This window comes from Symphalangus syndactylus, chromosome 17 (assembly GCF_028878055.3).
Source record: "Symphalangus syndactylus isolate Jambi chromosome 17, NHGRI_mSymSyn1-v2.1_pri, whole genome shotgun sequence".
In the NCBI taxonomy this organism is placed as follows: domain Eukaryota; kingdom Metazoa; phylum Chordata; class Mammalia; order Primates; family Hylobatidae; genus Symphalangus; species Symphalangus syndactylus.
The window spans coordinates 10,557,103-10,567,894 of NC_072439.2; the positions used below are offsets into that span (position 1 = coordinate 10,557,103).

At 57.8% G+C, this 10,792-nt stretch overlaps 2 protein-coding genes, 1 non-coding gene and 1 pseudogene across 16 annotated transcripts in view; 2 read left to right on the forward strand and 2 right to left on the reverse strand.

Annotated features, from left to right (window-relative positions):
* The window catches only part of MED16 (mediator complex subunit 16), a 25,355-nt gene extending 16,156 nt beyond the window's left edge, over positions 1-9,199 (reverse strand). For 5 of the 11 annotated variants that reach the window (XM_063619994.1, XM_063619996.1, XM_055247625.2 and 2 more), the window contains exons 1-5: positions 9,062-9,198; positions 7,039-7,225; positions 6,198-6,305; positions 5,707-5,876; positions 687-1,118 (exon numbers count right to left, since the gene is read on the reverse strand). In XM_063619994.1, the coding sequence (XP_063476064.1) occupies positions 687-1,118; positions 5,707-5,876; positions 6,198-6,305; positions 7,039-7,207 (879 nt within the window). In that variant the 5' untranslated portion in view covers positions 7,208-7,225; positions 9,062-9,198. Of the gene's footprint in view, positions 1-686; positions 1,119-1,232; positions 1,284-5,706; positions 5,877-6,197; positions 6,306-7,038; positions 7,226-9,061 lie in introns of all 11 variants that reach the window. The other 6 variants (XM_063619986.1, XM_063619992.1, XM_063619989.1 and 3 more) reach the window with 3 other exon arrangements.
* Positions 1,701-2,392, forward strand: LOC129466495 (transcription elongation factor SPT4-A-like; annotated as a pseudogene).
* On the reverse strand, positions 7,240-8,355 carry LOC129466804 (uncharacterized). 4 transcript variants are annotated; one of them, XM_063620018.1, is made up of 3 exons: positions 8,072-8,355; positions 7,822-8,034; positions 7,240-7,737 (listed from the first exon to the last, which is right to left on the reverse strand). In XM_063620018.1, exons 1-3 carry the CDS (start codon positions 8,144-8,146, stop codon positions 7,399-7,401), a joined length of 627 nt encoding a protein of 208 aa, XP_063476088.1. In that variant the 5' UTR covers positions 8,147-8,355; the 3' UTR covers positions 7,240-7,398. The 4 variants fall into 4 exon arrangements, with proteins under 4 accessions (XP_063476088.1, XP_063476087.1, XP_063476085.1 ...); XM_063620017.1 differs by having other exon boundaries at positions 7,771-8,034; XM_063620015.1 differs by having other exon boundaries at positions 7,240-8,034.
* A 260-nt stretch (positions 9,200-9,459) lies between the features above and the next one.
* Positions 9,460-9,566, forward strand: LOC129467181 (U6 spliceosomal RNA). The gene has a single exon (XR_008652304.1). It is a non-coding gene; the product is annotated as a U6 spliceosomal RNA (small nuclear RNA).
* Positions 9,567-10,792: the final 1,226 nt, after the last annotated feature.

Consider the following 10,792-nt stretch of genomic DNA (forward strand, 5'->3'; position numbering starts at 1 on the left):
GGGGCCGCGCACTGCTGGGCCTGTCTCCTCGGCCATGCCTGCCCCTCGGGCCCTCCTGGATTCCAGCCCAGGCCTGCCTGTCCCCAGAGCCCAACATCCACTCACAGGAACGCAAATGTCCCCGGATGGCACCCTCCCACAGGGAGAGCAAAGGGACAGAGGGAACAAAGTCAGGGACTTGGAGGAGTTTGGAGCGTTACTGATTCCTAATTACAACGGGAATCCAGGCGACCTGGTATGGTCGGCTCAACAGCGGCCCCCAGGACATCCCATCCTCAGCCCTAAGACCTGTGGCTGGGCCGCCTCTCACACAGAAGGGACCTGTGGATAGGATTCGGTTCAGGACACTGAGACGGGAGAGCATGTTGGGGGTCCGGAGGCCCCAGTGTCCTCACACGGTCCTCAGGAGAGGATGTGGGAGGTTGAGATTCAGAGACAGGAAGAGGCTGTGCTGTGGCCATGAAGGGGGAGGAAGGGGCCCCGAACCGAGGGATTGGGTGCCTCCAGATGCTGGGAAAGGCAGAAAATGTGTTCTCCCCTGGAGCCCCCGGGAGGGACCGGCCCTGCCCACACCTTGGTTTAGCCCATGGAGGCCCACATGGGTCTCCACCCCCAGGACCCTGAGAAGCAGCGCTTCATTCCAAGCCCACGTGATGGCCCACGCCTGCTCGCCTGCGCCCACTCACCTGCTCCGACATGTCCCGGGCCAGGAACTTGAGGTGGGTGATGGCGGGGAACTTGTCCTTGCGGTTGAGGTCGGTGGTGCAGCGCATGAACAGGGAGGGCAGGATCTCCGTGTCGATACGGCACTTCTCACTCACCACGCTCACGCACACCTTGTAGAACTGCACGGGCGACGTGCTGCTGCCGTCCGCCGTGGCCACCACGATGTTGCCGCCGCCCGTGAAGGCGATGTCGGCCAGGGCCACACGGCCGCGCAGCCGGCACAGGCTCTCGGTGGACGTCAGCACTTGCCCGCTGGGCTTCAGCAAGGACACGGTGACCAGGCCGCTGACCGTCACCGCAATCCAGCCCTCCATGGGCTTGCCGCCAAACAGCGTGAGTGACGGTGAGAACTTGACCCGGGAGAACTTCTCCCCGAAGCTGGAGGCGCCTGACTGTGGAGGAGGGAGGGGCCGCTCAGGCTCACGGGGGCTGCCCCCTGTAACCCCCACAAACACACAGAACCACGCAGAAGCCAGGAGAGTGTGCACTTGGGTTCAGATCCTGACCTGGCCACCTGAGCCGTGTGGGATGTGGTCCCCTCTGACCCTCCGTCTCATCTGTAAGGTGGAAGGAATGGCACCTTTGGAGGACAGTGGGGAGGATTAAATGGGTGAACGTGTGTGCAACAGGAGTCACCTCCTCTTTCTGTAAAGGGACAGACACCAGCATGCTCGGTCTGGGAGCCAGGTGGTCCCTGTTGCAATGACTTGGCTCTGGCTCTGCCATGCAGCACACAGGCAGCCGGGCGGCTGGTACCAATGAGCCCCACTCACAAACCCAGGCGGGGGCCGTCGGGCCCTGGGCCGCACCGTGCAGACCTGAGCTGCAGCACTCACTCACAAGTGCTGTGTAAGCACCAGCGGCTGCTGCGGGCACTATTTGATTTCAAATCAAATTTGTCAAGTCGTTATTTACATACAGAAACATCCACTCTTCTTTCAACATGAGTCTTTTAAGAGATGGGGTCGGCTCTTCCCATCGGTGAAGATGGCCCTGGAGACGGTGCCGAAGGACCTGCGGCATCTGTGGGCCTGTTTGCTGTGTTTGCTGGTCAAGGTACTACAGACCAGTTTGAATATGATGGTTGTGACAATTGTGATGCACATCTACAAATGACAGGTAACCGAGAAATGGTATATGACTGCACCAGCTCTTCCTTTGATGGAATCATTGTGATGATGAGTCCAGAGGACAGCTGGGTCTCCAAGTGGCAGCGAGTCAGTAACTTTAAGCCAGGTGTATATGTGGTGTCAGTCACTGGTCGCCTGCCCCAAGGAATCGTGCGGGAGCTGAAAAGTCGAGGAGTGGCCTACAAATCCAGAGACACAGCTATAAAGACCTAGCAAGATGCAGGGCTGCCAGCATCTTTGCTCTCCACCTCCTGCCTCTGCTTATTTCTTGTTCTGGAACTAAATGAACAGAACTTCAAATACTTCCTACCCTCCAATTCAGACTCAGCTGACTGTTGAGAGAGCAGCACATCATTTTATCTTCTTTGGACTACAGGTGGGGTGGGAGGGATTTGGGTTGGTGGATTAACAGATGGAATTGAGGAGAGAGTAGGATGCTGATTTTCCTACCCGTGGCCCAGGTCTGTGCCTTCCCCATGCCAAGGACTCTAGGTCAAATGTCAATAAATACGAACCTCAAAAAAAAAAAAAAAAAAGAGAGATGGGGTCTTGGCTGGGCGCGGTGGCTCACTCCTATAATCCCAGCACTTTGGGGGGGCTGAGGCAGGTGGATCCCCTGAGGTCAGGAGTTCAAGACCAGCCTAGCCAACATAGTGAAAGCCTGTCGCTAATAAAAAATACAAAAAAAGGCCGGGCGCAGTGGCTCACGCTTGTAATCCCAGCACTTTGGGAGGCCGAGGTGGGTGGATCACGAGGTCAGGGGACTGAGACCATCCTGGCTAACACGGTGAAACCCCGTCTCTACTAAAAATACAAAAAATTAGCCGGGTGTGGTGGCGGGCACCTGTAGTCCCGGCTACTCAGAGAGGCTGAGGCAGGAGAATGGCGTGAACCCGGGAAGCAGAGCTTGCAGTGACCCGAGATCGCACCACTGCATTCCAGCCTGGGCAACACAGCGAGACTCCGTCTCAAAAAAAAAAAAAAAAAAAAAAAAAAAAAAATTAGCCGGGCATGGTGGCAGGTGCCTATAATCCCAGCTACTCAGGAGGCTGAGTCAGGAGAATTGCTTGAATCCAGGAGGTGGAGATTGCAGTGAGCCGAGATCGCACCATTGCACTCTGGCCTGAGGAACAAGAGCAAAACTGTCTCAAAAACAAAAAACAAAACAAAACAAAAACAAGAAAAATGTCTCTATGTTGTGAAAAAATGCGAAGAAGAGAAAAGTGTGTATCATATGTATCGTATGGCTCCATTCTAAGTTACAAGTTAAAAACAAACACTTCTTATAGCAAGAAGCAGGTCCAGAAGTCCAGCAGCAAACCAGGCCTGGTGGTGAGGGGTTGCCATGGCAACGACTCATCTGGTGTCCATACCACACGTCTGTGTGCTTCGCAGGCCAGCATGTCTGAGAGTATGTTAAAGGAGCACATATGCCTTTTATTAATATAATTAAAAAGCAAAAATTTGGCCCGGCGCGGTGGCTCACGCCTGTAATCTCAGCACTTTGGGAGGCCGAGTTGGGTGGATCACAAGGTCAGGAGTTCGAGGCCAGCCTGGCCAAGATAGTGAAACCCCGTCTCTACTAAAAATACAAAAATTAGCCAGGCGCAGTGGTGGGTGCCTGTAATTCCAGCTACTCGGGAGGCTGAGGTAGGAGAATCACTTGAACGTGGGAGGTGGAGGTTGTAGTGAGCCGAGATCACACCACTGCACTCTAGCCTGGGTGACATAACAAGACTCTGTCTCAAACAAAATGTATTTGGTTATTTGAAAAAGCGAGGCTCTAAGGCCGGGCGCGGTGGCTCACGCTTGTAATCCCAGCACTTTGGGAGGCCGAGGCGGGCGGATCACGAGGTCAGGAGATCGAGACCACGGTGAAACCCCGTCTCTACTAAAAAAAATACAAAAAATTAGCCGGGCGTGGTGGCGGGCGCCTGTAGTCCCAGCTACTCGGAGAGGCTGAGGCAGGCGAATGGCGTGAACCCGGGAGGCGGAGCTTGCAGTGAGCCAAGATTGCGCCACTGCACTTCAGCCTGGGCGACAGAGGGAGACTCCGTCTCAAAAAAAAAAAAAAAAAGAAAAAGCGAGGCTCTGACTCAGGCCACAGCTGGGTTGCACCTTGAGGACGTCACGCTCAGTGAGAGATGCCAGACACAGAAGGCTATGCAGTGTGTGATCCTGTTTCTATGAAATGTCCAGGACAGGCAGATCCACAGAGACAGCTGGGTCCCGGGGTGGGGGATGGATCGGGGTGACACAGGATGGGGACCAGGTTTCCTTTTGGGGTGATGAGAATGGTCTGAAGCTGGGTGCAGTGACTCACACCTGTCATCCCAGCACTGTGGGTGGTCGAGGCAGGCAGATCACCTGAGGTTAGGAGTTCGAGACCACCCTGACCAACATGGAGAAACCCGGTCCCTACTAAAAATACAAAAAAGCAGCCGTGCGTGGTGGCGGGTGGCTGTAATCCCAGCTAAGGAGGCTGAGGCAGGAGAATCGCTTGAGCCCAGGAGGCAGAGGTTGCTGTGAGCCAAGATCGCAGCACTGCACTCCAGCCTGGGGGATAGAGCGAGACTGTGTCCAAAAAACAAAAAAGAATAGAGATAAAGGTCTGAGGTTAGCTGCGCTGGTGGCTGCACAACATGACGAGAGTACACGAAACATCCGGACCGTGTGGGCTGCGCACTCTCAATGGGTGAGTTCTAAGGTCTGTGAACTCCATCCCGATAAAACTGTTACCAAAAACAGGAAACACAGACAAACCGGGACCGCAAGGTGGGGAGTACACCCCAGAGGGCCCACGTGGCCTGAAGCCGGTGCTGCGTGCACTGCGGCCATGCGCTGACAATGGCAGTCCCTGGGGAGTGACTCAGGAAGGGACGAGAGAAAAGATCTTGTCCGCTGCATCCCTCCAGGAGGGCCTCCTAGTTCCTGCGAGAGCCCCAGCACAAGCAGATGCACAGAGGCACAAAGCTGGGGTGGCTGTGGGGCCTTTGCCGGGAACATCACCGAGACCCCGCCAGCAGTGAAGAAACCGACACACAGAGGTGTGGAGTCACAGCCTGAACCCAGGTGCCCCCACCAACCCTGGCCACGTCTACTCCTAACTGTGGGGCTGAATCACAGGGAGCGTAGAGAGCGGCTCTGGGATGTTACTAAATCAGAGGGTGGCCCACATTCGGAAGACAGCAGCCACCAGTTATACAAGCAGCTAGCTAAGGACAGTAGCCTCCAGTGAAAGAGATGACTCACTGAGAACAGCCACCCTCAGTTAAATGAGGGGCCACTGAAAACGCAGGTGCCAATGACAGCCGGACTGCAGGTGGGGGCCGGGCGAACAGCCACCCTCAGTCAAAAGAGGGGCCACTGAAAACGCAGGTGCCAATGACAGCCAGACTGCAGGTGGGGCCAAGCGAACAGCCACCCTCAGTTAAATGAGGGGCCACTGAACATACAGGTGCTAATGACAGCCGGACTGCAGGTGGGGGCCAAGTGAACAGCCACCCTCAGTTAAATGAGGGGCCACTGAGAATGCAGGTGCTAATGACAGCCGGACTGCAGGTGGGGGCCAAGCGAATAGCCACCCTCAGTTAAATGAGGGGCCACTGAACATGCAGGTGCCAATGACAGCCGGACTGCAGGTGGGGGCCAAGTGAACAGCCACCCTCAGTTAAACGAAGGGCCACTGAACACGCAGGTGCTAATGACAGCTGGACTGCAGGTGGGGGCCAAGTGCAAGGTTCAAAAAACCAGGGGATGCTGGTGATGGAGAGGAGGAGAGGGGCTGGCAGGTAGCTGGGTGGGGTGACATCTCATCCACCTCACCCGCTCACTCGGGCAGGATACTCACCTTCTCCACGTGCAGGGCCAGCTTCACACCGTTGTGCAGCCAGGACAGGGCCACAATGGGGTCCCCCTCCACTAGGCTGCCCACCGAGCTCTCCCAGCTATTAGCCAGGTGGTCCGCCATGCTCCAGCACTTGATCTGCCCGTCGGCGTCTGCTGACAGGAGCCGGGAGCCTGAGGGAAAGAAGCCATCACTGCGAACCTTCCAGGGATGGGCAGGGTGCTGCGCTGCAGGACAGCACAGCACCTGGGGGAGCCAGCCCAGTGAAGTGGTCTTGGCCCAGGTAGGGCAGAGCAGCAGGTGGCACGAGGCGCGCTCCAGAGACGCCTTGAGACACCCTGAAGAACGATTCAGGCCACTGTGCAAAGAGCAGCAAGTGCAAAGCTGCAGACCAGGGGCTCCAGACCCAGCGCCGGACTCCAGACTGACCAGAGAAACATGGGGCCCCCCGCTCCGGGGTCGCCACCCCCGGCCACGTGGACCCAGCGCCTCACCTGACTGGTCCCACTCCAGGCAGGTGATGGCCTCGTGGTGCTCTGAGGGGATGGAGTGCAGGTCCCAGGGGTGCTCCGTGTCCAGGATGTGGATCATGCGGGTCAGGTCTGTAGGGACGGGGTATAGTCAGCACCGCCTGGCACCATGGCCTGGAGGCGATGACGACGACCCCAGGCAGGCTCCAGGGAAGCCAGTGCGTGTCCCACCCCAGGGACGTCACGGAGCTGCTGTCAGCGGAGTCCACAGCTCAGGAAACAGGCTGTCCCCCCACAGGAACACAGCAGGCCCGTGAGGTGCCACAACCGTGTCTTTAAAACCAGATTAGAAGAAAATGACTCCAAAATGTGAACAGTGGGAGGAGCCTCTCCACAGCAGGTAATAGGTGGCTTTTTTTTTTTTTTTACCCTGATTTGATTCCAATTTTCTGTAGTTTTCTAATTTTCTCTAATGACCATGTATTATGAGTGCCTATTACTCGAACAATGGAGAGAAGACAGGCACAGCCACCACGTACTTTTCAAAAACCAAACAGTGACACACACCGTCTGGAAAACTGGGGCACGTGTCTCCAACAAGCCTCCGTCAACCAAGGCCCCAGCCCGATTCGATCCCACACATGGGGCGATCTCATGTCTCCCGGCACCAGGTTTGGGGGGCACTGAATCCACCCTCTGTACCCCCAGGAGGCTGAGGCTCTCACCCAAGTTACAGAGGAGGGCCGGGGAGAGTGAGGGGTGGCCTGAGAGACCCAGTCCCCGCAAGGCAGTGTGCCAGGCACCTGGGGAACAGGGCGGGACACCGTGCGGCCGGGAGGGGAAGTAGGTGGGAGGGGGGAAGCACCCTGGTCATCACTGCGCAGGTCCATGGTGAAGGCGATGAGATTTCGGCAGGACCAGGCGCAGGCCAGGGGCACCGACGGGCAGTGGCTGCTCTTGGACCATTTCTCCCACTCACAGACGTAGGCCAAGTCCATCATCCCACCTGCTGCTGGCCGCCGCAAGTCACACATGAGGGCAGTCACCAGCTCCTGCGGGAGGGAGGTGTGGCGGGTCGTCTATGTTGGCTGAGCACCCAGGGCATGTGGAGTGCCAGGCCAGAAGTGGGAAAACGATGGAGGACCGCGGTGGAGGGAACGGCCGATGCAAAGGCCCAGAGGCCAGACAGAGCCTGGGGCTGGGGCTGAGGGGGATTGTGGAGAGGTCAGGGCCAGTCCTGGGCCTGTGCGTTTCTACTCTCAGCAAGGTGGGAGCCCGGGAGGGCTGGGACCTGTTTGGGTTTCACCAGGACTCCTCTGGCTGTCTGGGGAACAGACCATGGGGGCCAAAGGCACAGCTGGGAGGCGCGGCGGAGGGTCTGCGCTGGCCCAGGTGGGCAATGATGGGGGCGGCGGGTGGACGCTAGGTCTCTCCCGAAGGAAGAGCTGGCAGACAGGCAAGCGGTGGGGTGGCTCCCTGTGGCCGAGGCGGGGCAGGCGCACTGGGGCTGAGTGTGACAGGGAACACCTGTGGCCCAGCCGGGGCTGAGTGTGACAGAGAACACCTGTGGCCGAGGTGGGACTGAGACAGGGAACACCTGTGGCTGATGCGGGGCAGGCGCGCTGGAGCTGAGTGTGACAGGGAACACCTGTGGCCGAGGCGGGGCAGACGCGCTGGGGCTGAGTGTGACAGGGAACACCTGTGGCCCAGCCGGGGCTGAGTGTGACAGGGAACACCTGTGGCTGAGGCGGGGCTGAGTGTGACAGGGAACACCTGTGGCTGAGGTGGGGCTGAGTGTGACAGGGAACACCTGTGGCTGAGGCGGGGCAGGCGCGCTGGAGCTGAGTGTGACAGGGAACACCTGTGGCCCAGCCGGGGCTGAGTGTGACAGAGAACACCTGTGGCCCAGCCGGGGCTGAGTGTGACAGGGAACAGAGGGAGCGCCTCCTTGAGGCTTTGTAAACGCCTGGCATCTGGACGGGCTGTTTCGCTTCACAGAGGCAAAACCCCCGCGAGCCTGGAATGACCCCCAACCCGGTTCTCAAACCCTAACCCCGGCTCCCTACTTCTTCAGGGCCTGCCCCAGGGCCCCAAGGCTCCGCCACAAGCCTCTAAAAGTCTTTCAGCCCCGCCCCTGGCCCCCTTTGCTTCCCACACTTCATTTCACCCTTTGAGACCATGGCCTCACCCTAAATTCTCAGGCTACACCGTAGGGGTCCCATGTACTCTCCAGGTCCAGCCTCCAACGCCCTTAGCTCTGCAGGCCCAACCCCTAAAACTCCCCAGTCCCCAGACTCCACCCCGGGGACCCCATGTCCTCTCCAGGCCCTTCCCCCAGGCCCTTCCCCCATCGCCCCAAAACACGAGGCTTCATCCCAGGCACCCCATAGCCTCTCCAGGCCCAGCCCCTATAACCCCCAATCTCCAGGGTCCATCCCAGGGACCCCATACCCTCTCCAGACCCCTATAGCTCCGCAGTCCCCAGTCTCCACCCTAGGGACCCTATTCCCTCTCCAGGCCCCGCACCGATAACCCCCCCGCAGTCTCCAAGCCCTGCCTCTACAGCCCCCCAGTCCCCAGGCTCCACCCCGGCCACCCCAAACCCACTCCAGGCCCCGCCCCCTAGGTCCCACCAAGCACCTTCAGCCCCGCCCCAAACTCTCCTTAGGCCCCGCCCCGAACCCAGCCCCGCGGGCCTCAGGCCTCCCCCGAGTTTCCGCCGCAAACCCGGAGCCCCGCGCCCCAGGCCGCCTACCCAGCAGCCTTTGCTCCCGGCCACGCCCCCTGACCCCGCAGGCCCCGCTACAGCCGCTCCGCGTTCTCTGGGGTCCGCGGCCGCGGTCAGAGGTCCGTCCGCCCTCGCCGGGCCCCCGAAGCCCCGCGCTCACCTGGCCGGCCCGTGCGCCAAGCCCAACGGGCGTCCGCGGTGCGAACTTCCCTAGCGCCTGAGCTCCGGCGCCGCCATCTTCCCCGGTACCAACCAGTCGCCTGAGCCGCGGGGCCGCCTCCCAAAGACTTCTGGGAGGGCGGTGAGGCTCAGGCTCCGCCCCGCCTCCGGGGCTATTTGCGTACGAGCATTTCCAGTAATTCCCAGCAGCCACTGTAGCTATATTTGGTAGAACAACGAGCACTTTCTCAACTCCAGTTAATAACTACGTTAGTTGCATTACACATTGGACTAATATAAATAAAGATTAGACCTCTAGGTCATTTAAGAAAAGTCGCCCTATATGTACAGAAATTCGTTCTATGGGCTTTAAATAGTTGGTGATGGGGCTGTACATTCGTGCTCGCTTCGGCAGCACATATACTAAAATTGGAACGATACAGAGAAGATTAGCATGGCCCCTGCGCAAGGATGACACGCAAATTCGTGAAGCGTTCCATATTTTTTTTTTTTTTTTTCCATACGGAGTCTTGCTCTATTGCCCAGGCTGGAATGCAATGGCGCGATCTTAGCTCCTTGCAACCTCTGCCTCCCGGGTTGAAGCGATTCTCCTGCCTCAGCCTCCCGAGTAGCTGGGATTATAAGCATGTGCCACCACGCCCGGCTAATTTTTGTATTTTTGGTAGAGACGGGGTTTCACCATGTTGGCCAGGGTGGTCTCGATCTGACCTCCTGGTCCGCCCGCCTCGGCCTCCCAGAGTGCTGGGATTATAGGCGTGAGCCACCGCGCCCGGTCTTTCTTCCATTTTCTAATGTCCAAGAGTGGGGAAACTGTAAGCAAAGTCACGGACCCTGTTGAGTATTCCTACTTCCAACCCCATTCCCACCTCCTCCTCCAAAAGCCAGTTTAATGCACTGGATGTTGTGCTCTTCTGTTTTTATTTTTATTTTTGTTTGAAACAGGGTCTCGCTTTGTGGCCCAGGCTGGAGTGCAGTAGCGCGACCTCGGCTCACCGCAACCCTAGCCTTCCAGGCTCAAGCGATTCTCCTGCCTCAGCCTCCCGAGTAGCTGGGACTACAGGTGCCCGCCACCACGCCCAACAAATTCGTGTATTTTTGGTAGAGATGGAGTTTCACCATGTTGGCCAGAATGGTCTCAGTCTCTTGACCTGGTGATCTGCCTGCCTCAGCCTCCCAAAGTGCTGGGATTACAGGCGTGAGCCACCGCGCCCAGCCTGTTTTTTAACATTTTAATAGCGATGGGGTCTCACTATGTTGCCCAGGCTGATTTAAAACTCCAGGCCTCAAGCCCTTCTCCCACCCCGGCCTCCCAAAGTGCTGGGATTATAGGCGTGAGCCACCTCGGCCTCACTGCATGATTTTTGCAAGAATTCTGCAAATATAAAACTGTTCCAAAATTACAAGTTAACAACGGCCCAAATATCAGAGTGTTTTTTCTGGATCAGGGTTCGGTTCTCCAAGAGGGCCACTCAGTGACCTTACAGAAAATCCCCATTCCCAGGCAGCAGGTAGGGGTTTAACGTTCTCAGGGGCCCAGGTGTGGTGGCACACACCTGTAATCCCAGCACTTTGGGAGGCCAAGGTTGGAGGACAGATTGAGTTTGAGACCAGCCTGGGAAATATAGCCAGACCCCGTCTCTACCAAAAAAATTAAAAATTAGCCGGGTTGGGGAGGGGGGGCGCTGGGCAAGGTGGCTCAGGCCTGTAATCC

Bases quoted from the DNA above. Each gene is read 5' to 3' on its own strand.
- LOC129466804 (XM_063620015.1), bottom strand. From the start codon at position 8,146: ATGCCAGGCGTTTACAAAGCCTCAAGGAGGCGCTCCCTCTGTTCCCTG. The intron at 8,035-8,071 runs GTGTTCTCTGTC...GCTGGGCCACAG, and splicing joins CAGCCCCGGCTGGGCCACAG to GTGTTCCCTGTCACACTCAG.